The sequence below is a fragment of the Pithys albifrons genome, chromosome Z, assembly GCF_047495875.1.
Source record: "Pithys albifrons albifrons isolate INPA30051 chromosome Z, PitAlb_v1, whole genome shotgun sequence".
NCBI classification, from domain to species: Eukaryota; Metazoa; Chordata; class Aves; order Passeriformes; family Thamnophilidae; genus Pithys; species Pithys albifrons.
In genome coordinates this window covers 79,122,272-79,148,205 of record NC_092497.1, presented here as the reverse complement: position 1 = coordinate 79,148,205, position 25,934 = coordinate 79,122,272, and the positions used below count along the sequence as shown (strand labels likewise).

The window sequence follows — 25,934 nt, the reverse complement described above, 5'->3', positions numbered from 1 at the left end:
GCTTGTTCAGGTTCCTCTGGATGGCATTGCATCAGACACATCAACACTCAGCTTGGTGTCATCTGCAAAGGTGCTGAGGGTGCACACCACTCGATCCTACTGTCTGCATCACTGATGAAGCAGACATGGAATAACAGTGGTCCCAACATGAGCCCCTAAGGGACAGCACTTCTCACCAGTGTTCACCCAGGAACTGAGTTGCTGACCAGTACTCTCTGGATAAGACCATCCACCCAATTCCTCATCCACTGAAAACTCCAATCATCAATCCATGTCTCTCAACTTTAGCAAGAAGGAAGTTGTGGGGGGTCATGTCAATGGCCTTACAGAAGTCCAAATAGATGACATGGGTAGCACTTCCCTTGTTCACTGATGTAGTCAATTCATTGTAGAAGGTCACTAAGTTTTTCAGGCAGTACTTGCCTGTGGTGAAGCTGTGCTGGCTATCTCAAATCACCTCCCTGTCGTCCATGTGCATTAGCATAACATTTTGTGTTTGTGGGAAATTGGTAGTGGGGAGGCCGTGGGGTGGCTTCTGTGGAAGTTGTCATAAGCTTCCTCTATGTCTGGCAGAGCCATGCCAGCTGGCTCCAGGAGAGATCCATCGCTGGCCGAGGCTGAGCCAATTGGAAATGGTGGTAATGCCTCTGTAATAACATATTTAAGAAGGAAAAAAGTTTTTGTGCAGATGTCATTTTGGCCAGAGAAGAGTGGAGTGAGAATATGTGAGACGAAAAACTTTGCAGACACTGAAGCCAGTGAAGAAGGAGAGGGAGAAGATGCTCTAGGCACTGAAGCTGAAATTGCCCTGCAGCTTATGGTGCAGACCATGGTGAAACTGTTCCTGTGAAGCAGCTGTCTCCCTGCACCCCATGGACCTCAGGGATGTAGAGATACTCCTGCAACCTGTGGAGAAGACTCATACTGGAACAGGTGAATGCCTGAAACAGGAATGTGAACCTCTGGGAAACCTGTGCTGTAACGGGGACCTGTATACCCACGCAGAGAGAAGCCCATGTGGCAGCAGGTTTCCTGGTAGGACTTGTCATCTGGGAGGGACAGATACTGGAGCAGACTGTGCCTGCAGGACTCCACCCTGTAGAACAGTGACTCATATTGGAGCACAGTTCATGGAAAACTGTTGCCCATGGAATGGACTCACATTGGAGAATTTCTTGGAAGACTGTATCCCATGGCATGGACCCCACATTGCAGCAGTGGAAGGACTCTTATTCCTGAGCAGTGTCAGGAACAAGTCTGATGAACTGACTAACCTCTATCCTCTGTCTCCCTACACCACTGGGAGGGAGAAGGTAGAGTTTGAGAAGGAGGGAGGGATGGGGATAAGGTGTTTTTAAGATTTATTTTACTTCTCATTTTTCTGTTCTGACTGAGTTAGTAATAAACGCAGTTAATATCCCTAAAGCGAGTCTGTTTTTCACATGACAATAATTGGTGAATGATCTCTCCCTGTCCTTATACCAACTTATGAACCCTCTATTTATTTTCCTCTCCCCTGCCTAGTTGCACAGGGGATTGATAGAACAGCTTTGATGAGTGCCTGGCATGCAGCCAGGGTTAACCCACTACACATAGCTCCTGGAAGGAGCAGTTTCATTAACTTCCCAGACAGCGAAATGAGGCTGACAGCTCAGAAAAACCCAGGGTCTTCCTTTCTACCTTGCTTAAAAATAGGTGCAATATTTCCTTTCTTCAATTCACCTGGGACTTCCCCTAACTGCCATGACTTTTTGAATATCATGGAGAGTGACTTGGCAATTACATCAGTCAGTTCCCTCAGGACTTTGGGGTGCATCTCACTGGGTCCCATAGACATAACTGTATTTGGATTACTCAGGTGATCATGAACTGGACCTTTACTTGCAGTGGGAGGGACTTTGCTTCCCCAGTCCCTGCCTTGAGTTCCATTCACTTGAGAGGTGTGGGAAGAGAGGTCATCATTGAAGACTGAGGCAAAAAAGTTGTGGAGTACCTCAACCATCTTCTCATCCACTGTTACCAGTTTGCCAGCCTTCCTCTTCATTGGGGTACATGCTTTCTTTGCCCTTTCTTTTCTAGCTGAAATACCTACAGAAACCTTTCGTGTTATTCTTTGTATTCCTTGCTAACTTCAGCTCCAGCTTCACCTTGGCCTTCCTCACTTCATCCCTCTACAACTGCACTGTGTTCATACACTTTCTCCAGGTTACCTGTCCCTGCTTCCACTGCCTGTGCATTTGCTTTTTTTCCCTTTAGGTTGATAGCAGTTCCCTATTGAATCATGCTAGTCCCTTACCTTCCTTGTCTGGTCACTAACACCTGGTTACATAGCTCTTATACTCTGCAGAAGGCATCCTTAAAAATCTGCCAGCTCTGTTTTACTCTCTTGTCCTTGAGGTCAGTTTCCCAGATCTTCAATAACTCCTTGAAGAGATGGAAGCTTGGTTTCCTAAAGTTAAGGATCCTGACTTTACTCTTCAACTGACCTTTATGCCTCAGGGTTGTGAATTCCAGTGGGATTGCTGAAGACCAGGCTGTCTCTAATCTTTATGTAACGAATTACTTTACTTGCATTGATGACCAACAGATCCAGGAATGTGTCCTCTCTGGAAAGGCTTTCTAGGGTCACATGAGATGGTGCTATTTCTCTGTCTTGTTTACCTGAAAAATATAAGTAAGTGTTTGTCTCTAAAATCTTTCAATAATGCTATCAGCTGTGGCCCTAAAAAAGAGTGGATATGATTAGAGATTCATTAAGCACTAACATTAGTCTCCTGTGTTTTCAAACACAGCAGAATCCCACATATACATAAATAACTTTTTATACATTAATACAATCTCAACAGATATTTTAATACTGAGGTTTAACAGCTGTAAAATTCCCATGCTCTTTTGTTTTGTTTCTGTTTCTCTGTCCTATCCTATTCATTAAAGCAAAATATTTAGCAGGGAAAACAGACACACAAGCTCTATGCATGTGTAGGGAGACTTCAAGTAAATCCCCACTGGGCATTTTCATGTAACTTCTTGTCTTTGTGACCCATGACCATGATGTTCAAAAGCCATTATCTGGTAGGCAGAACACCAGCAGTCTCAACAGAAATGTAAAATAGCAAGTTGTTTTGTCAGCACATTAATCCTCTTTCTCTCCCTTACAATTTTTTTTAATGTGTGTGACAATTACAAAATGAAAAATACAATGAAGAGCATGTACAGGGACATTAATTTCCCAAGGGTTTCACTATCCAGTCAGGTACTGGAAGAACTCGCCCTTAGCTCCGCCCTATCTTGTTCAATGGGACTGCAAAGAATCTGTAAAAATCTTTACTTCTGTAGTTTTTGTAAGTTGCAACAGAGTCATGTATCAGATTTGTCAAAAATGGAATTTTATTTTTTGGGCATTTTTCAGGACCACGAAGCAGAGAGGAGTGGTGTAATAAAGGGCTTAAGCTGGTACTGGGAAGTGAAGAGCATTAAACAAACGTCTGGTGAAATTTTTCATTTTAAATCACTGGGAAAAGTCCAGCTCATTTTAATTAGACCAATATTTCTGTGAATACATTTTTTCAGGCTCAGAAGGGGTTTTCCAATAGCTTGGCTTGGTTGCATCTCCATTAGACAAGGCTTCATCTTGCCTTTCTTTGCTCAGGTTTTGTATTCTCTTTGAATATGCTTAACACTCATGATGAGTTTCTTTCCGATCCAGCCAGCCAAAATGTCAATCCATGCTAAGCAACAGCTGCTTTATGGAATTGGCATAAGATATAACATCAAGCATTAGCAGGAGAAGTGTGAAACCCAAAACAGCAGGTGCAAAGATGTTAGGTGTCAGAGGAGATTCATGGAGGCCTTACTGCTGCAGGAGCTCTCATAAATGTTTTAATAGACAAGGGGCTAAAGAAGGACATAGATCCATGTTGGAAACAGGATTATGCAGTTAGGCACAGGAAAGTGTGTCAGTTGATCCTGCTTTTGACACTGTGCTTCCAAAGCTTACTAATTAATATAGCATCATTTCAAAACCTCTTCACTACCAGAACAAGTCAGCAACTAATAATAACAGTCTGCTTGACTGGAGATCTGACCCATGCTACCTCTGCACTGTGGTACCAGTGACCTTTCATTTACTTTCCACATTAGTTCAATAAAAGAAATATCAGCTTTCACAATCTGGGTTTTTTTCATAATAGGAAATGACAGAGAAGCAGTTTTATGGCACAAGGAAAGGCTTAACAATGACCAAAGAGGCATAAAATGAACACTACAACATGGCTGTGTTGTTTCAAAAAGCATGACTCTAATTTGTAATTCAGTGGTAGGAAAGAGTATTTGGTACTGTTCCATCCCTGCTTTTTCTCAAAGCAGTTAGAAATCTCTCTAAGTTTAATAGTGAAGGAGGCTTTCATAATTCTGTTTATACATCCTCCATCAACAAGATAATCTGAGTCAGATTTTATGTAACTACTGAATAGAAGCAGAGAGGAGAACGAATATATAGCACTACCACATTTGCCTGCTTTATTTTGTAGAAAAATGTCACTGGTACCAACGTACATTGAGTGTCAAAAGGGGGTTGTAGGTGAAGGGAAAGGCATGTTATTTGTTTTTTTCATAAATTGCAGATAGCGAGAGGTATTATTTGTTCTGTAAGAAGAATCAAGTTGGAGACTATAATTGAAGTTAATGCATTTAATTTATTACTGAACATATTCCTATCAGTTATTAACTCATTATAGTTAGTTACATGATTGATGAACTCTTCCTTGCTGTAAAAAACCCTTGGTAAGGCTGGCTGTGATTTTTATTCCTCATCACTGATTGGTGGAAAAGACATAAAGACAAGAGACAGACCTATCAGTTGAAAGCAGACATCATCCCATTTTTTTGTCTCACATAGAACTCAGCTAAGTTCTCTGCCTTACTAGTACTGGGCAAAAAAGCATAGAATTATACCCAATGTGATGTGGAAGTGATGTTGAGGATACAAGGGAATTCAAAGAAGGATATATCCCAGTAGTTCCTGCTTTTCCTATTGAAGAGATGCCAGCTCACAGATCTGTACCTCTGTCATTCCTCTAAACTTCAATACAAAGCATGATGAGTTGCAGATTAAGAAGTCAATGCCTGGAAAACAGAACAAATAAAAAGAGACTAGTTACCTAATTCACTACTATGACTTGCCTTAGAGTTGTTTACTACTGATGGAGTTTAGAAGGAGATGTGTAATTATACAATAAACAGTAATAAAAACAAAATCTACAAAGGTTATGGAAAGGTTAAAGTAACTTCATGTTTTATGGTGTAAACACAAATTTGCAAGAATAAGATTTCCAGATTTGCCTTATCTTTTACTATTCAAAATTGATCCTGGTCTTTTTCTTCCTATCCATTTTTAGTTAGGCTATGTTTTATTTGATTCTCCATCATCTGCATTACTCTAACCACATCAGTCCATTGCTTTCTGGACTAGCCTGAGGTGATACCATTAATCCTGGTCTGCCAGAATCTGAGACTCAAAATTTGAGACTCCATGCATCAGTTTACTGGTGCAGTGTGGATGTTGGGTATATGTGGCCAATGCTTGCCTTTGTGTAGAGTTTGTGTGAAGAATGGGTATGACTGTGTCTGGTTATGTGATGTATGCATACAAGGCTGCATGATGAAGAAGTGTATGAATGATAGCCTACTACTGAGAGCTCTGACTCCCAGCTTCAGTCATGTGAGGGGATATATGCTGGCTGCCGTGCTGTCTTGAGGCAGTTATTTTGTCTCATCCTGAAATAGAGAGTTGGTCTATTAAAAGTTATGTCTGAACTCTGGTAGCAGAGGGGATGCAATGAATTAGATGATACATGTCTGCATGACATGTGGGCGTCACCATTTTGTGTTTCGCTGTTCTTTTCTGCCTTTATGATTTTGCTTTGAATGCATTCCTTGCAGTGCAGGGATATGAGTAAGAAGAGGCCAGGCTACTCCAAACTGGTTTTAGTATAGTTGAAATATTTTTCATTATCATAAACTGGGTATAAGTCTGCAGGTTACTGATACAAAAGTACTCTTTGAAATGCTAGTTAAAGGCAAAAAAAGTTGGTTAGGCTTGAAGACCTAATGTGATGCTTCAGAATTGTAGAATGCTGAAGTATATTTAAAAAAAAAATAAAAAAAATCAGGAGGTTATAAAAATATAGGCAATCTTAAATCTCCACTAATTTTGTTGCCATAACTTAAGTCTTGATAAACTTGTTATAATACAGATGGTCCCCAGCATCTCTCACAACTAGAAATCAGGTAACCTTTGTTATACTTTCTCGGACATACATATTCACCTTAGTAGGTGATTTCCTGCCACTGTTTTCTGTTCAGTTTCTCCCATTTGCTTGTGATGACTATAATGGTATTGAAACTGCACAGCAGAACTCTCTTAATGGGTTTCTTACAGCATAGCATCACAGAGGTTTGTTTCAACACTATGTGCTCTGGTTAGATGATGTTAGTACAGTAACACACTGATAAATTGCAGATCTCCTTTATAAAAATTTTGACTTTTAGAAGTTTTCACATCTGAAATATCAACAAGCAAGCTGAACATAATGTTCAGTATTATTCTACTAGAACGCCAATGGGGTGTTTAGGCCATATTCTTGGTTGAAAAATTTTCAGCTCTGCTTGTTTGACTTGGGACATAGAAAGAAAGATTTTCATTATTTGTGTAAATGTCAGTTCCCTCAGAATTCTTCAAAATTCTTAAACTGAAAAAACATATTGTTGTTGCAGATTCTGTAGTCTAATTGTGTAGAAGTTTTGCTGTATGAAGAGGTACAGTGCTTTTTGGTTATGTTGCTTTTGTGAACAACATTGTGAAGGAAGACTGCATCATGAATTTACCATTTCTTGATAAGCTGTTAATCTGTCCATTTTTTCTTAATCTTGATTTAGGTCTTTCAGAAGTACTGGGAAAAAAACCCCAACAAAACCAAAGCCAAACAAACTCATAACAAAAATAATGAAGTCTTTCCACTATGTTATTTTCTATTGCGTATGTCTGAATCCCATGTACTGTTAGGATTTACCTTGAGAAAAATTGACAAGTATGGTGTTTTATATGTAGTGAGCAATTGTTTTATTTAGCACCAAGTAATTTGGACTAATTATTATATATCACATTTATAGAACTATTTATTTGCTTTTTTAATCATTAGTGCATCCTGAACACAAGACTTCCTGAACACAAGACTTCATGGAATTACTTGTTTCATCTTTCCATCTTTTCCCAGGTTTCAATCAGTTTAAGAAATGCATGTAGTTGACTGTTCTTGTATTAGCTTGTACTTCTCCGTATTAAGTTTTATTTGTAGTTATGAAAATCTTCACAGTTATAGATGCATGCTGTTAATAATAATTTTTGTTACTCCTTCTCTGTATTTGTTCAGTAGTCATATTTTTCTTTGTCATATTCATGTTTTTATATGCTCAACACATTACATAGGTATTTGTAAAATAACACAGTCACAGAAATTATTGCCTGACATTGCACATGATGTACACAAATATGCAGAAGTTTTGTATTTACTATTAAAATATTACTATGGCAACATACATCTCCAGCAGCAGTATACAGGCAAGGAAATATAAGTTACTTGGATGCAATCTGAAGGGAATTGAATAGCAAAACAGCTCTTTGTAATCTGTTTATTTTAATACAGGGCATAGAGGTAAAAGTGTCTGAGCTTATACTATTTCAGTATCATGAAACCTGATTCTACACAATTTATCATCTGAGAAGGGACAGTCCAGATGACTGTTTTTGTTAGACTTCTTTTTCTTGTTATTTAAGAGACACCAGACAACAATTAGCATTCCAAGGAGCGTTATGGAAATCTGAGCCTACCTCTTCCTTGAGTAATCTGAGTTGATGGAAGATCTCCTGATAAATTTAAACCTAGAAGCTTCCCGGAAATATTAGAGCCTCTTGGTTACACTGAAGACCTGGCTAGATATTTTCTATGCAGGCGTTTTTCATTGTTTTCTTAAAAAGACCATTTCAGCAAGTGCTTCATTAGTATACAGAGGGGGAAAAAACAGCCAAAGAACAACAAAAAAAAAACAAAACAAAACAAAAAACCAAAAAACACCAAAACAAAAAAAAAACCACAAAAAAACCAGAGAAAAAGAAAATCTGGGGACTTTCCAAGAAAAATCCAAATGACATTTGTAGGCTTGGTGTATTCTTATCCGTGGCGGAGTACCAGAGATCACACAGCTGGGTGGTATTACTAGAGGGCTGCAATGTGTCCAGAGCCTGTGCCAGATCTCTGTAAATTTCATGGTAAGGAAATTCTTCCTTTAAAATGTGTCTTGGAAGCCCAGCTTCATTGCAAGCTTTCTAAAGTAGGTGCATGAATAAGTCTTCAGTTATATTTTTATTAGCAGGCATAATAAGAACAACAATAATTTAATGGCTTAATGGTCACAGACCAGATAGAGTAGTGAAAAATGGCAAAAACCCACTAAAAATGGTAGGAATTCATAACCTTATGCTCTTAATTGTACCAACAGGATCTTAGAAAGTAGCCAGAAGTTTATATCTGTCATTCTTCAGCTTTCTCATCCAAGCTTTCTTGTTCATCTTTTGGTGAAGGAATCATCATCATGGCTAGGCTTCACAAACGAAGATTTGGGAAGGGCTCTACCCACGCTTGCTGCAAGTGTGCTGGTGGCTAAAAAGGCCAATACAGAATGGGTGAAGTCCAGTCACAAAAGGCACAGCAAAAAGTCTCCTTTGGCAATAGTGGTGAAGAACGGTTCTATCTCCGTTGTCTTTTTTCCTTGAGACTGACTCTGCGTGCGTTCTCAAAGGAAGCAGCAGCATCGTGAATGGTGTGTCTCCATGAATCCCGATTGGAGGCCAGAGTGGATCAGTGGTGGCAGTCAATATGGCCAAGGCTGAGGTGTTGTTTCAGGGAGTCCTTGTATCTCTTCTTCGGGGCTCCTCTCTTGCGGCAGCCGGTGGCGAGTTCACCATAGAGCACAATCTTTGGAAGGCGGTGATCCTCCATCCTGGAGACGTGCCCTGCCCAGCGCATTCTCATCAGCGTGGCCTCCATACTGGTGATCCCTGCCTGTTCAAAAGCAGACACATTGGTCACATAATCAGACCAGTGGATATTTAGGATTGAATGGAGGCAGCGCTGATGGAAGCGTTCGAGGAGTCGCAGGTGGTGGCGATAGATGACCCGTGATTGAGACCCATGTAAAAGGGTAGACAGTACAATGGCTGTGTAGACACTGATCGTTGTACTTTTCTTCAGGTGTTTACTGGACCAGACTCTTTTATGGAGTTTTCCGAAGGCTCTGTATGCCTTTGCCAGCCTGTTGTCTATCTCTTTGTCGATCTTACCATCTGAGGAAATGATACTTCCCAGATAGGTGAACTGCTGGACTGACTTAAGCTCTGAATTGCCTATGGTGATGTGAGGATGATGGAAGACTTCTTGAGGTGCAGGTTGGTAGAGAACTTCTGTCTTCTTCAGGCTGACTTCCAGCCCAAAAAGCTCAGCAGCCTCTGCAAAGCAGGATGTGAAGCGCTGCAGAGCTGCTTCTGTGTGAGCAACGAGGGCGGCATCATCAGCAAAAAGCAGCTCACGGACAAGGTGATTCAGGGTCTTGGTGTGGGCCTTCAGTCGCCTTAGGTTGAATAGGCTTCCATCGGTACGATATCGGATGTAGATGCCATTTTCTTCATCGAGGTCTGCCATGGCTCTTTGGAGCATCATGCTGAAGAAGATTGTGAATGGAGTTGGTGCAAGAACGCAACCTTGTTTCACACCATTGGTTACTGGAAAGGGCTCAGAGAGTGCATCGCCATATCTGACTTGTCCAAGCTGATCCTCACGTAGCAGGATGATCATTTTGAGGAACTTGGGGGGACATCCGAAATGTTCCAAGATCTGCCACAGGCCTTTTCTGTTCACAGTGTCAAAAGCTTTGGTGAGGTCAATGAAAGTTACGTAGAGTCCTTTGTTCTGTTCCCTACACTTTTCTTGCAGTTGTCTGAGAACAAACACCATATCTGTGGTGCTCCTATTGGCTCTGAAACCACACTGGCTTTTAGGTAGTAGTTCTTCTGCAATAGTGGGTACTAATCTGTTCAGAAGTATTCTTGCAAGGATTTTACCAGCAATGGAGAGCAAAGTAATACCTCAGTAATTTGAGCAGTCTGATTTTATTCCTGTCTTCTTGTACAGAGTGATGATGACTGCGTCACAGAGATCTGATTGTTGCCTTTTTCCGAGCAATGCACAACAAGCTCGTGAAATTTGGCATGGAGAGCTTGACCTCCATGCTTCCAGATTTCAAGTGGAATTCCATCAACCTCAGCTGCCTTGCCAGTTTTCACCTGTTGTATGGCCTTGAGTATCTCTCCCATAGTAGGGGCTGCATCCAATTCATGTTTCACCAGTTGTTGTGTAATGTGATGAATTGCTGAGCCTTGGACTACATGGTTGGCACTGAAGAGAGTCTGAAAATGTTCAGACCATTGGTTCAGGATGGAGGTTTTATCTGTTAGAAGCATTTGGCCATCTGCACTGAGTAGGGGGCTTCGAACCTGGTGTGTGGGTCCGTACACTGCTTTCAGGGCCTCATAGAATCTTCTTTGGTCGCCCAAATTTGGGCATAGTTGTGTCTTCTCTGCTAGGTTGAGCCACCATTTGTTCTGGATGTCCTGAAGTTTCTGTTGGAGCTCACTGCCTGCCAGACAAAAGGCAGATTTTCTTATATGGCAAGATGGCTGAGCAAGGTGTGCTTGGTGAGCAGTTTTCTTCTTCAACACTTCCTGGATCTCTTGATTATTTTCATCAAATCAGTCTTTGTTTTTCTCAGAGGAGAACCCTAAGGACTCTTCAGAGGACTGCAGGAAGCAATTTTAAATATGTTGCCAAAATGCTTTAGGAGAGGGATCTAAGGGATTATCTTCAAGTCTAGTTTGAAGCTTTACATGAAAGCTGTCTCTCACTGTAGCTGTTTGAAGATTGTTAACTTGGAGCCTCCTCCTTGGAATGCCGTCTCTCTTTGGTTTGGGCTTGAAGTGGAGGTTAAGTTTGCAATGTAGAAGGCGGTGGTGTGTTTGACGTTCTGCACTCAGCATCACTTGGATATGATGGACATCACCAACAATTCTCTGTTGCACTAAGACATAGTCAATGAGGTGCCAGTGCTTGGATCGAGGATGCATCCAGGTTGTCTTCAGGGTGTCTTTCTGTTGAAAGACAGTGTTGGTGGTGGTGAGCTGCTGTTCTGCACAAAACTCTAGCAGGAGACGTCCTTTGTCATTGCAGTTTCCAACACCATGCTTGCCCAGGACTCCTTTCCAGGCTTCAGAATTCTTTCCTACTCTGGCACCAAGGATTATGATCTTGTCATCTGCAGGAATCTTTTGGGTGAGGCAGTGGAGGTCTGTGTAGAATTTGTCTTTTTTCACTGGGTCAGCTTGGATAGTTGGGTGTTGTAGTTTGAAATTATTATGTAAATTCTCTCCCCTGCCACTAACTGCCCATGCCAGCAGTTAACAAAAAGAAATAGTTAACTGCTGTTCGCTTGGGTGGGGGCAGGTTGTCTCTTTTGTTTTTGGGGACATTTTTCCATTCTTAGCTCGGTGGCACTCAGGAGCGGGGTGTGTGCTGCTGAGGAGGGAGGCTGTTTTTTTTTTTCTCCTGCTCCTGCTGCTGGCTACTGCTGGGGCTTCTTGCTGAGCTGCTGCTTTTCTCCTCACCACGGTTGTTCTCCTGGTTCCTGCATCTGGGGTCTGGGCCTCTGCTCCAGTCTCACCACCGCCTGCAGCGTCATGGCCTGCCCGCCCCAGCTGGGGCAGTGACCCGGGAGAGAGAGGTTTGCAGCTACTTTCCAGGACACGTGGCGGTTCCCCACTTTCAACTTCCTTTTCTTCATTTGGGATAAGAGACACAGAGTTCATCTGGGAACTCACCCTGCTGCCAGCCGGGCTGTGACACTGATACTGCCATAAGTATAACTCTTCTCCCAAAGGAAACTTGTTGTTGTGGGGGTTGTTGTTTTGTTTGTTTTTTCTCTGTGGTGTTGGGGAAGTGGTTTACTCTGGTCTGTTTATAGTTATACCTATACATACATACATATATATATATTTATAGCAGTTAGGAACAGTTATCCTTCTTGTATTAAAATTCCTTGTCTTAAATTTGATAAAGAGTGGCATGATTATTGTGGAGAAGGCCCCCTTCCTCGCTTGTGGGTAAACATTTTGGTTTTTTCCCATCAAACCAAGACATTGGGGCATATACGCTAAAAAGAACAACATGTTGCTTGTTGTGTAGTGGGAGGCGTAAGGACATAATGCGATCGGAATGACCTGTTGGCAGGTCAAGTTTGAAGGCAATGGAGTTTTTAATCATGAAGCCAACTCCTGAAAGGTGTCTTTTAGTTTTGAGTGTGCCTGACCAGTAGAGTGTGTAGACAGCACCATGTTCTTTAAGGCTGCCTTCCTCATGAAGACGAACTTCACTGAGAGCAGCAATGTCAATGTTGAGTTGTGACAGTTCATGGGCAATTAGCGGATAATGACATTCAGGATGTCCACTATCCACAGTATCAAGCATGGTTCTGATGTTCCAAGATGCGAGTGTTAGTTTGAGCACACCTTTGCAGGCAGGTGTATGCCTTTGAAAACTCTTTGTTCTTGTTTGACTGCATCAGAAGATGCCGGTTGGCTGCGGTTATCCAACCGGGTGTGGAGATGAGCTTTGTTTAGGCCACCTCTGCTAGGCCCCTCTCCGTGTGGAGCAAGCAGTGCTGTCCCTAGAAAAGGCTGCTTGGTCATTCAGGATGCTGCCGCAAGAGACTGTCATCTCCGGGGTCAAGTCTCTAATGACCCATATCCTGAACCGCCTGCATGCAGGGTTGGGTCTGCGGCTTCCAGCTGCTTCCTATCACCTGCTGTTTTCGACCCTCACCTGTCGCTACAGGGCTTTGCAATGTGGGTGAACCCTTCAAGCCTGTGCAATGGATTTTTTAGGTGAGGCACAGCGTGCACGGAACTGGCCCCACCCTTTACTCCTGACGTTCATCTGCCACGGCCTAGCGAGCTTGGACGGTGACAGCGAATACCTCAGGATGTAGGTTTGGTTAGAGTATCCTTTTCTTTGATGGATAGCCTTACAGGGCTAAGTGAGCTCCATCTGCCTGGGTTTGGAGTTAGAGTTGTCTTTCTCCTAGGGTGGTTGCCAGACGGCTAGCGAGCCCATCCTGCCCCTGGACACACTTTGTCTGACACTTCAGCGGAGACCTGTCTGGCATGGGAGACCCTACCAGTGGCACAAACCACCGCCAGCATAGCTCTCAACCTCATGAGGGCACGCAAGCTTCTCCCCCACTACAAGGGGGTGTCCCTGGAGAACTGATGAAGGAATAGAGTATATCTTCAAAGGGTTTTGTGATAGATTTTAGGGCAGTTTGTCTCCAGACATGCTGGAGAAGTCAGTTAGTGCCCATATGCTACTGACATTGTTGCTCTTCCTCGTCTAGTGGTTTTAATTAAAACATATGAAGAATATATTCCCAAAGTGAGCTACTGGACCTATTTACATGGATGAGAAATCTGTAACTGACTTCTGTTGGAGCCTAGTTTACCCTTCTAATATGTGTCCTTAATTTACAAGTTTTGGAGATTTGAAGATGAGATGACTTTATGATGGCAAAGTGCAATAACATGCAGACTGTGTGTAGCTGCAGCAGTAATGCTATGAAAATTTAATGCAACTAATCAACATAAATTTATTTTTTGATACAGCAGACTTGTTTTGGCTTCAGCCCAGGAAATCATTAATTGGGTACTTAACTTCATGCACATGCCTTATCTATTGGCTTGGAGCAGCTCCTGTACTTAAAGCTGCGATCCACATTTTTAGGGATTTTATCTACATAACAATAGTCCTGCTCTTACTGCCATGTGATCATCTGGGATCACGTTGTGTGTGGTCACCTTCACCTACCTGTGAGTGATGAATACCTGACACTTTTGTGAATATTGCACATGTGACATGTATTGCATGTTGCGAATATTGAGTGAAGCCAGTTTTCTCATTCTTGTAGACCTGATGAAAGGTTTGTGTGTACAAAAAAACCTGCTTTAATAATAAGGAAAGTCCACTTTCTATGAACTTCTTATGCTTACATCATCATAGCTGTAATTACTCTATTAGACATTAAACATTAACATGACAGAAAATATTTGAATGATGAAATAATGAATAGTGAAAGGGGGCAATGTTAAGCTTCCCAGTAAACAGTCTGGCATAAGAATAACAGCTCCTGTTTGTGGATTAACTCTACAGAAGATTTAGAATTTTAGCATTGCAAAATTAGTATGATGTCATTTGGTTGAATGCTTTCTTCCACTTATATTTCTTGGATTTAGTGTACCAAGATATCACTAAATGAAGTGCTGTTTGATATCATGTATTTTTGGCCTTCAGAGTATTTTGTCATAAAATACATGAATTAGTACCTTGTTTTTATGGTATGGGGTTTATTGTCAAATGACATTTTTCATCAAGTTTAAGAGTCCAGTTTGGAAGTCTGAGGGTGGGCTGGGCTATAAAAGTATCTTCATGAAAGGTGTCTTCTGCCTCTAAAGGTCCTTGTACTCTGTTTCTGTAATTGGTGCTTTTCTCTATGAATGGCAGGAAGATTATAGAGGAAGTTACACCTACAAATTAATGAAAGAAAAGCTAGGAATTTGGTTTGAATGTATGAGACCTGAGTGGGCAACTGTGCACTTTACTCCTAGGGTGTTCCATTGTTGTATATGCCCCACTGCGTTTGGTAAGTTAATGAGATGCTGAGAGCCAATCTATGTGTTTTGTGAGGCAACATATGTGATAACCTATACTACTGAAGTGCTACAAATTTTCTTTGACTTCATGGAGTCTGAAATTTCTGGGCAAAAGTGCATTTCTAATGCATGGATAGACATTTCTGGGTTAATCCTTTGTATATCTTGTCATATATTTACTTTGATGGATTGATGGTTTTGTTACAGAATAATTAAGTGTAACTGAAAATATGGTACTTTGACACAAGTTTATACCTTTTAATTTGCTGGTGCTAAGTAGTTGGCAACTCATGAGAAATTTACATGCAATGTTATCAGTAAATCCCTTTCACAGCAGAACAAAAATAAAACCACACCCATTAATCAAATAATTGTTTAACGCACAACATTGTGTCCTTTTCTTTTAACTGAAAGTTTAACTGCTGGAGGAAAAGAAAAGCAGTGGAGCTCTACAACTTATCTGGATTATTTCTATATACAAAATTATATAGATAGGTAAAACTGGGCAATTTGTCAGGTAAAATTGACAAAAATGATTAAACATAAGTACAACAATAAATGTGCCCAGGTAGGTAGACTTTTAAGTATAGCTTTTTTTAAAAAATGGAAAGTACTTAAAGCCTATGTGCTGATTGATTCAAAGTCATATAATAGAGGAAAATAGCAAAAATCAACATCAAGCAAAAATAAATGATAACATAAAAATGATAAGGGAGCTATCCTTGTTTGAAAATGAAATGCTATAAAAGGTTCAAAAATCCATCAGTTCTTCAAGAACACACAGAGTACACAGGGTTTTCTTTAGAAAATGTAATACACAGCTGCCATGATTTCCAGCGCATCGTCTCGCATAGGCATTTGCTGGTAGCATATTAGAAACAGATTAAATTAAGAACTCTCTTAGATTTTGACATACTCTAAAAGACAGACAGGTTTTATATTAAACATTACCCTAAAAGAACAAGTGGTTGAGCATACACAACATAATCATGGCTCCATATCTTCTGTGGCATGTTGGACCAAAAGTTGTATCAATAGAGTCCATGGCCTTATATTTTGTGAGAACATTTTTATGGGAATAAAAGCTCCTGAAAAATATATGCTCTAATCTAATCAAGTAAGAAATGATTAAAATGATTGATTATCCATATTGTATGAAATAGGGAAAAAATAATTTATTTTCTTTAAAAAATAATACTGCTATGAAAATATTTCTTATAATATTTAATTCAATAAAGCACTTTCAGGAGAACATATAAGACTATTTACTGCTGCTAAAGAAATATGATTTTACCATCCTGTGTTAATGTTATTGAGTAGTTTCAGCATGAGAGGAGACTGCAGGTGGAAACAAGGTGTTTAGGACTTGAGTGATCAGTAATGTCAGTTTATTTTAATGTATATCTGTTGCTTTGTGTCTGGAGACTGTGGCTTTTCTTCTTTGGGAATGCTTGAGAACATTTTGGAATTTAATCCTCTAGGATATTGCTTTATTTCTGTGCCTGCAAAATTTTTTGTGTGAAGAGTTTGTTGAAAGAAATGCATCAGCAGTTTTAGCAAATTGTTCTGAGTTCAAATTGTTCAGAAAAACTTCAAATATTTGCTTGGAATTTGAAATTATGATGATAATTTGAAATCATAAAGTAAATGCAGTATAAAGACAGTGCCAGTTATTTTCGAAGTTCTCTCACTGCTATGGTCTAGAATGGTCACTGTGATGTCCTTGTTCAAAAGGAGGTTTTGTTTTGTTGGAAAGAGTCAGTATCTGGAAGATTTACTGTATAGGAGTAAGTGTACCTTGCTAGTAGTCAGACTTTAAAATGACAAAATGGTTTGGAAGTGAGAAGAGTGCCTGCTCTGAATCTGTAGTGAGACATGTTCACAGTAATGCCTCACTAAGGCTGTTTTAAGACAGTGGGGGGAGATCTTGAAACTTTAGCTGACTTGAGAAACACTGAATGTCTATTATGTTTGTGTCTTGGTTTGAGATAAGCAACTGCCAACCTCCCCAAGCACAGAGAGAAAAGCCTCCCTCCTAACACCAGGGAAAGTGAGGAAAAGAGAGGAGAAAGAAAAAAAAACACTTCAAACTGCATTTATACTAAATCTACATATATTTTTCACAGAAAGAAAGAGACAATTAGAAGAGAGTACAAATATACACTCACACAAGTCTGCAGCAACAAGTTCCCCACCTCAACTTCTTAACGAACACACAAATTCTACTGTCCTAACTACACATTACTTAAGAAGAAGCTTATTCCCCAGGGAGACAAACCCAAGCAGAAAGGAGAGACCCAGAACAACACATTTTACTTTCCTGAGGTACCCTGTGAGCCAGTGGTGGGCCTGGTCCTCTCCATCCCCCCTGGGACAGCATCGTGCGTCCTCCCAAGAGGAGGGCTGAGAAGCGACTGCCTTAACCACTCCCACACTGGTTCCTACTTCCCTGGAGATGATGTCATAATGTGGTATGGAATACAAAATTACTGGCTAGAAGAGGTCAGCTGTTAGCTCAGCCCAGCTCAAGTCAGCTGACAGCTTCGGCCTAGTCCACACTTCAGAGCCCAAATCTAGGCCCACCTGGGTGAACCCATAACAGTTTGCAAAAGATAAACTTAATTCTGTAGTCACTTGTAATAGAACAGCTTCAGTAAATGTCCCTGAAAATATTTCTCCAAATGTTAGGATTTTACAGCTATATGAGATTAAAACAAATAAGCAAATAAGGCCCAGAGAAACCTAATCAATCAAATAACTTACATAACACAAACCCCTCCCTTTTCCCCCTCCCCACCCCTGCCCACCCCAAAGTATCACAACACAAGCTGTGAATGTGAACATTTTAAATAGCAAGGTTCAAATTAAGAGGAAAGTCTAGCAATATTACAGTAAGAAGGAGTATGAACAAAAAATATAAAGCCCAACTCTCAATTTTTAATAAATATTTATAAAAAATAATTCTCAATTATTCAGGATGTGTTTTATTACTTTGTATTTTTTTCATAATTTATGCCATTGCATGCATTCTGCTTACCTTAGAAGTGGAAAATGTATTTGGTGTGGGGTTTTTGTTCCTACTTATTTTTTACATTCTAAAATATCTTCAGCAAAGGCCAAGGATTTATATTTTTGCTACAGTTTTTACTGTGTCAGGACACGTAGAGCTAGATTGTGATGGTGACATATGATCAGAGGTTCAGAAATATAATTTCCATTCTAAACTACTTTTTTTTCTGTTAACATTTATACTCCTTTGACATTCACTTTAGCTGTCTGCATGGTTTTATGAACACTGGTGATGTGAATAATTGATTCAATACAGAGAGAGCTTCATTTAAAACATTAATTTCTTTAACAGGTATATTTTATATTTGGAGTTAACCTTTATTGCACTCAAGGCTTACTACTTAAAAATGTAATTCCTTTGAAAAATATTCAAATGAAAGCTTCTAATGTTCCTTATTATATGTTTAGTTTGTGGTATGGAAGTTTTATTTTTAAATATCTTTGAAAATGTATTGGACCAAATTTTCTCTTGGCTTAAATTGATAGTTTCATCTTCTAATGCTGTCCTAGCAATGCACTCTCTGCATAATAGAGTTATAGCATAGGGAATCTATGTAATTTTGGTAGGATGTATCAAATCTCTGATTTTGAGAATGGCAGCCTGGTATCTGTTAGTTATACTAATTGTGTTTTGCTAGTTCAGAACCAAGTAATTTTCTGAGTTCCAGACTTTTAATCTGAAACTGTAAGGTTTTAAAGAATGAAGGTTTCATCCAATCCCCTGCTGATGTCAGGAAGGTGATAAACAGTTCAGTAAGTAGCTATTTCTGAATTACTTTTTACTATAAAATGATGAGTAAGCGATAAGGCTGCCAAAAAGTTGAGTAAAAAAAAATTCTTATCTTCTTAAGTGATTTGAGGGGAATAAAAATTGTTGATGAATAAAATGTCTTCATGTATTTGCAAAATGTAACTAAAATAAAGCACTACTTCTCCTTAGCTAAGTAACCTGAAACAAGTCACAGTTGTGGATGTGTCAGCAAACAAGTTCCATTCTATTCCAATTTGTGTACTCCGGATGTCTAATTTGCAGTGGTTGGATATTAGCAGCAACAAACTGAAAGATCTCCCGGAAGACATAGACAGGTAGTTTATGTTTTAATTCCTTGACAGGTTTATGAACTATTAAATCAATTTAGAAAGTTACAACCTTCCAGGGAATGCTATTATTGAAAAAAAATCACATGAAAAAAACCCACTTTTTGAAATATATCAGATATTTCTGCTATAAACATACCCATTATTATTGATAGACTAGGTTGAAGAACAGAAACTATATTTTTTAGCTCATTGATGGAAGTCAACTCAATTTAGTCAGCTAAATACATTCTCTGCTGCTTTCATGATAACTTGTCATTATATCTGGGCATTGGTTTTTGGGAAGTCCAGAGGGTATACTCTGTCCCAGTTCCAGCAAAGGGAATTCCTCACCATATGGAGCTGCCAGCAGTAACTGGGGCTAGATGTGGAGGAGGAAAAGATGAACTAAAGCACATTGAAGGTACTGAAAGAACCTGACAAATGTTGCTAGTAAAGCAGAAAAATATTGGTTAGATTAAAATAACCACTGACAAGCCTCCCTTTCTGTTCTGATATGTGTGCCTGTGCACACATATACTCACTTTTCCAGTTTACATACCCACTAGAACTAGTTTTTTAAAAAAATCATGCTGATCCTTTTAAAGAGTCTTGTTAGCCTGAGAAAGCACTCTTCTTATTCCTGGGTCTACTTAATCACTCTTGAGTCCTGTGGTGACTTGGTTCACAAAACTTTACATAGCCATAAGTAAAGCAAAAAATGTATAAATTATAATTTATTAAAACAAAATATTCTGGGCTTTTTATTGATCTAGGACTAGAAATCCTTGAGGCAGAAGAAACTTCACAGAAATATCAGTCTTAACTTTCTCAAGGCCTTTGTGGCTGGGCAAAAGGACTTTTCAGGGACATGGTGTAATCTCAGATTATTTTGACAGCAGGATTGAAGTCTTAATTTTGTCAGTAATTCACATGTGTTAGCTACAAAAAAAAATAAATCTGCCATTTTTTTTCCCAGGGGAACTGACCAGGGATTTGATTAACTTCAAAGACCAACTAAGAGAGTATTTTTGTGTTATGAAGGATACCCACTCAATCTAAGGATAATTTTTTCCCTGAGTACCTAGACTTGATATGAAAATATCATAATCAGACATCAAAAAAATATTTTCTTTGTTTGTGTTCTGATTTTGATTTTTGAGATTCCTTGGGCTTATGTGCATTCTGAAGACTACAAAATGTCATGATAATCCCTGTTCCAGTAAACTGATATTCTTATTCAGACTTATGACTTCAATGCCTGTATTGTCAAAGAATCTCAGTGAATTACAATACGGTCTGTGATTTCTAAGGATGACACCTTGTGTGACATCTTCCCCTGAATGCAAACAGACCACATGGATTGGATAAGCAATAGCCTGAAACAGTATTTTAGGAATGAACTATTCTAGTCATAAAGGACAAACTTGTTTCATCAATATGCCATGCTTTTTATCTTCTATCTACTCCAAGGAATAAGTGCACAGCCACAAATTTCTATTGCATTAGGAAAAGACAGGAGAAATAAGGCAAAAGTTCCTCCACAAAACACTGTTATTAAATTGATTTCAGTGGGACAGCTCGCAAGAGTCTTATGACTAGAAGCTGATCTTTTGCTCCCCACAGTACTAATTACTAGTGAAAAACAATAGATGGGGACATATTGCCTAGAACAGACATACCTTGTTCACAGAAACCAGCATATGGGCAAAGGTGTTCCAGGATGCACATGAGGAGGCTTTATATCATTTTCTGACAACATCTACTGTAAGGAAGTACAGTAAATTTTGTAACCTTTTATCTTGAGCATGCTTTTGATTACTTGTCAGAGGTATGCTATTATTATCTATAATATTGAACCATGACTGGAGATTTCCATTAAAGTTGATGAAAATTTGTGCAAATGAGGTTAGAGTGATTTTTTGAACTTGCATGTAATTGATCCTATTATATAGAAGATTAAGTCAGCATTGCTGTTTTGGATAGATGTTCCCGTCTGAAATAAGTATTTAAAGTCTTCTTTGTCTTTTATATCTTTACAGGTTGGATCAGTTGCAGACGCTTCTATTACAGAAAAACAAGTTGACTTACCTTCCACGAGCTCTCATCAATATGCCAAAGCTCAGTTTGCTAGTTGTCAGTGGTGATGACCTAGTTGAGGTACCGACAGCCATCTGTGAGTCAACCACAGGCTTAAAGTAAGTAAAAGTGAGAGACAAAGGATAATGTTCTTGAGAAGATAAGATAGGGGTAACCAAGAGAAATACTCTCACAAGCACTAGTTTCTGCAAATTCTGACCCAGTTTATATCAGAGCAATAAGGGAGGCATTACAAAAACTGGAAATTACAAAGGATTTGCAGCTTTCTGATTTTTCTGTGCCGGTTACCCACGTTGTGTTCCTGCTATTCGTGGGTAGACTTGGTCATAGCAGCTTTAACTTTGGAGTAGCAAAGCCACACCTCAGAGCAGGACCAGTAGCCTAGCAGTGCTGCTAAAAGCATCTTTCTGGGAGGCAGACATATGGCTAGTAAAAGGCTAAATAATATCAATTAATTTTAGTAGTTCCTTGCTGTGAAACACCACCTCATTGCTGTATTCTGCAAGGAATGTCCAGGTCTTTGATTAAAGAATCATTTTAGACCCTATATGGGGTCTGGTTTGGGAGTTAACTTTTGCCATACCTGTCCTCATAGTGCTGTTCTTTGCTAGAAAGTTGTTGATAACACACCAGTGGTTTTGGCTACTGCTGAGTTGTGCTGACACAATATCAAGGCAGCCTCTCCAACCCACCCCTACAAAGCACTCTAAGCTGAGGTTCAGCATGAGCTTGGAAGGGGACACAGCTGGAACAGTTGACTCAATTGATCAAAGGGATGTTTCATATATGGTCTCATGCTCAGCATATAAAGCTAAGAGAAAGAAGAAGGGAAGTGGACCATTTGTTATTAAGACTTTTGTCTTCCAAAGAAACCAGCAACATGTACTGAGTCTCTGCTTCCCAGGAACTGGATAGATACCACCTGTTGAGAAGTAAAGAATGTTTTTTGCTTTGTTTTGCTTTGCTTTGCTTTGCTTCTATGTATGGATTTCACTTTCCTCATTAAGCTGTCTCAACCTATAATTTTTACATCTGCTCTTTTCCCCTTGTCTTGCTGAGGGGTGGGAGAGCGAGAGCCGCTTGATGGACACCTGGCCAGCAAAAGTCAACTGGTCACAGACTTACAGCAATTAAAGAGATTTTAGAAAGCCATATGGTTTCTTGAAACATTTATTCTTTTGAAAGTAACAATTTTATTGTTATTTTTTCTTTTCTTTCTTGGAGTGAAAATCAGGAATTTTCAGAATTCTGTGTATTTAATTTGCACATTTATGCAAGTTTTTAATGTGACCACCTAGTTTTTCACTTACAACGTACAGCTTTAGGAAACTTGCTAATGCAATGGAATGCAAGTTTAGTCATTCATTGTAAAAGAGGAGTAATGTAGTAACTGCCAAAAAATTGAGGTATTTTTTGACACCTAAGTGACACTGGTGAAATTTCAGATTGCTAGGCAATGTTGTTACGATGGAGTTCATATTGGTTATTAACAGCTGGGAAATTACATTGCAGTCTGTCAGAAGTTCCATAACAAAGAAATATACCTATTGTTACAAAGAATGGTTTATGTAGATAGACAGAAAGAGATAAATGTGATCATATCTTTATGGAAAGTGTAGTATAGAGAATGTGCCATTTGAAATCTTTATCTCTAATCAGAGATGTATCCTAACAATGCCATAATACAAAATTGAACTTATGTAGTTCTTTCCATTTCTCCTTCTGGGTCTAGCAATTTCAACAATGTTGTTCATATTGGCCAGTGATGATCAGCAGCCTGTAGCATATATTCTTATGTTAATCCCTGTCTAGATTCATAAGTCTCAAGAACAGTCCAGTTGAAACTATTGTATGTGAAGACACTGAAGAAATTATAGAAAGTGAACGTGAACGTGAACAAGTTGAGAAAGAGTTTATGAAGGGATACATTGAAGACCTAAGGGAAAGGGGTATGTATTAACTTGCTGTAAGCATCCTCCTGTCTCAGATATAAATACAGAGATACCTTGGGAACACTGATTTTTAAGAGTACCGTAAGATACCCTTAAACTTTATGGTATTGAATAAGACTAATTGAGAAAATGTAAAATGTATTTTAGGCTCTAACTAGGACACCTGATATTGAACAAATGTATACAAAGTTAATTGTGTGTTTGTACATGCATTAACCTTAATCATTAATAATGTGTACAAAGACTATTTTCATTCTCCAGATTTACTTACCTCTCTTGGTATTAACATTAGTGATTTTGAATTCCTGAAGTGCTTATGCTGCTCAAAAAGAAACACAGTGTGTATGTGAAAGGCTCTCTGTACTCGTAGAACACTCTTCAACAATATTATCTGTATCAAGGTATTAACTGTACAGTTGTAGTAAAATCTTTGCTTTTGTCTTCATTACATAACACCCGAGGCTTTACGTATTACTTTATTTTGCAACTCTGTCTTATATTTACCATTAATAAGCAATAGGTGATCTCTTGAGACTTTAGGAAAATGCTAGAAAACAGGAAAATTTTCCTGTTAGCCAGAATATCCTATAGGGTCTGTAATACCCTATAGACTCTTTGAAAGTTTGTATGTAGAAATGACTTCTGGTGGAATGAATCTTTTGGTATATTTTCATTCCTTGCATTTAATTTAAGAGATCTATGTAGTGGTCCTACAAGACCTGGTAAAAGAAAAATGTAAGGAAGGATGTGGCTTCAGAATAGTTTTCATGTTCAGATACTGGACTTCTGTTCCTTAATACCCACAATCTGAGTACTTGAGTATTCATGCTGTCTATTTCTAATGTGAAATCTGCTATAAAAATACCAGATTCTAATAATGGTTACAATGGTGATTAAAATGGAGAGAAGAAAGGAATGCATGAAAAACTGAGGTCATGATTTGGCTTCATATATAATAATAAAATGTGTAATGATGGAGTTGTATCTATATGCTTATGAAATTTGGAGTCTGCCAGGTTGCCTGAAACTTTCTTTTGTCCCTGTAGAGAATACAGCAGCTTTATGCTCCTTTAGGGCAAAGAAGCTCAAGGATACCCTTCTCTGCCTTCCAAGACAAAACCTGCCTCTATGCTTTTTATGATCAGTTTGGATCATGAATCACTCTTGTGTTTCATGCTTCTGAAATTTTCTGCTATAGGTTATGCCAATACCTGCTTTTGAAAAACAGACCGTAGAAGGAATAGCTTCTGTAAAATACAAACCATCAGATTTTCAGGAAGACAGCACAGACATTATTTATAGAGTACCTTTGAAATAAAACCAAACCCAGCTATTTCTATCAAAAAGTTCCACTTAGCTGTTTTGGGTTACATAGATAAAAAGTGAGATGTATTTCTTCTTTCTTTTTTCACAGAATTGACTCCTTCCTATACGACGAAAGTATTACTCAGTCTTCAGCTCTAAAGATCAAAAACCTCAAAATCACCAGTGAATATCTGAATAACTCTCTTTTTGTCCACCTGAATAGTAAACACTGAAAACCACAGACGGCCAGAATCACATCAAAACCACAATGAATTATTTATTTAATACCGCAGTTGTTGCCAGTAACTACACATAAAAACAAGGAGCAGTAGAGCCTTCATAAGATACTTTTTCACCTTTTAAGTCACCATATGTATTTTGAAGTTCACAACAATAAACACTAATTTTCATATAGACCTGCTAAATGTAAATATTCACTGCAATAAATTATATACAGGCATAGATGAAGGATGAAGACATTGTATGTTGTAGTCGAAAGAGTGGAACTTAAAGCATGATCTTAAAGAGAGATTTTATTTTATTTTATAGGAGGGGATAAACTAATTTAGAAAATACATGGAACCTGCTATTTTCTTAAGACCAAATAACACATTTAGTTATTTACAGTATTCAGAGTTAGAACACACTCATAGTTATTTTCATTTACTTTCTGTTCTGCGAGAAAATTGTTCTCCTTGGGATTTTCAGTTTATTTTTTTAAAGTTTCAGCAACTTTCTATATAGAGGGTTGTAGCGGTTTTCCTGCCTTTTCCCCAGCATATTATAAGCTTTTACCTGTTTGCAAATTCAAGTGCCAATGTGATTGAAACTTCTGTGCTAAGCAGTCTTATAATATAGTAGTGTATTAAATAAGATTTTAAGTACTAACAGTGTGAGCTAATGCTGCCAGCAAAGTGATGATAAAAGTCTTCTATTAATGGTTGTATAAGTTTGCTGGAAAAAAGTTATGTTGCTTGCTATTTAATAATTTATTTATATGTAATTATCTAAGGGTATATAGTGTAGAGATTCAGAAACATTGTTTTACATGCACTTTTTGTTTATTAAATTAATAATTTTTAATCTGAAAATATTTAGCTTTTGAGAATTTAAACTCTAATAAGAGTCAAATTACAGAATTTTAGTGGTCCTAAACTTATGAGTGCAGTTAACTGAGATGATATTTGCACATTGATTTTTTGTTATAGATGAACTATTTTCAGTTTTGTGCAGTAGACTGCCACTTAAGTCCATCGTATTTAAAAAGCAAAGCAATGAAAGATATGCTTCTGAGACTTCCATACAGAAAAAAAATTCTGCTTTTGATGTTTTCTTTTTAACATTCTAACATTTAATCTTTTAAAAGAAGAGAATTTTTTAAAAAATAAGTGTATTTTTTATTGCAATTACAAGCTTCTGCAACTATATTGCTATCAAAATGAAACACACTCCACTCACTCCAGCTGATCTCTAGGTGTTAATGAAGATCTTAAGCATGTTCTGATTAAAGGGAAGGTTAAAAATAATCTAAGGAATAAGTGACATTTATCTGAATAATGGAAGACAAT

General features: G+C 38.7%; 1 protein-coding gene across 1 annotated transcript in view; it reads left to right on the top strand.

The window, feature by feature from the left end:
- LRRC2 (leucine rich repeat containing 2) overlaps positions 1-24,577 on the top strand; it is a 91,883-nt gene extending 67,306 nt beyond the window's left edge. The window contains exons 6-9 of the mRNA XM_071580885.1: positions 18,873-19,018; positions 21,052-21,207; positions 22,922-23,058; positions 24,476-24,577. Coding sequence (XP_071436986.1) covers positions 18,873-19,018; positions 21,052-21,207; positions 22,922-23,058; positions 24,476-24,525 — 489 coding nt within the window. The 3' untranslated portion in view covers positions 24,526-24,577. The remainder of the gene's footprint in view (positions 1-18,872; positions 19,019-21,051; positions 21,208-22,921; positions 23,059-24,475) is intronic.
- The last annotated feature ends 1,357 nt before the right edge of the window (positions 24,578-25,934 follow it).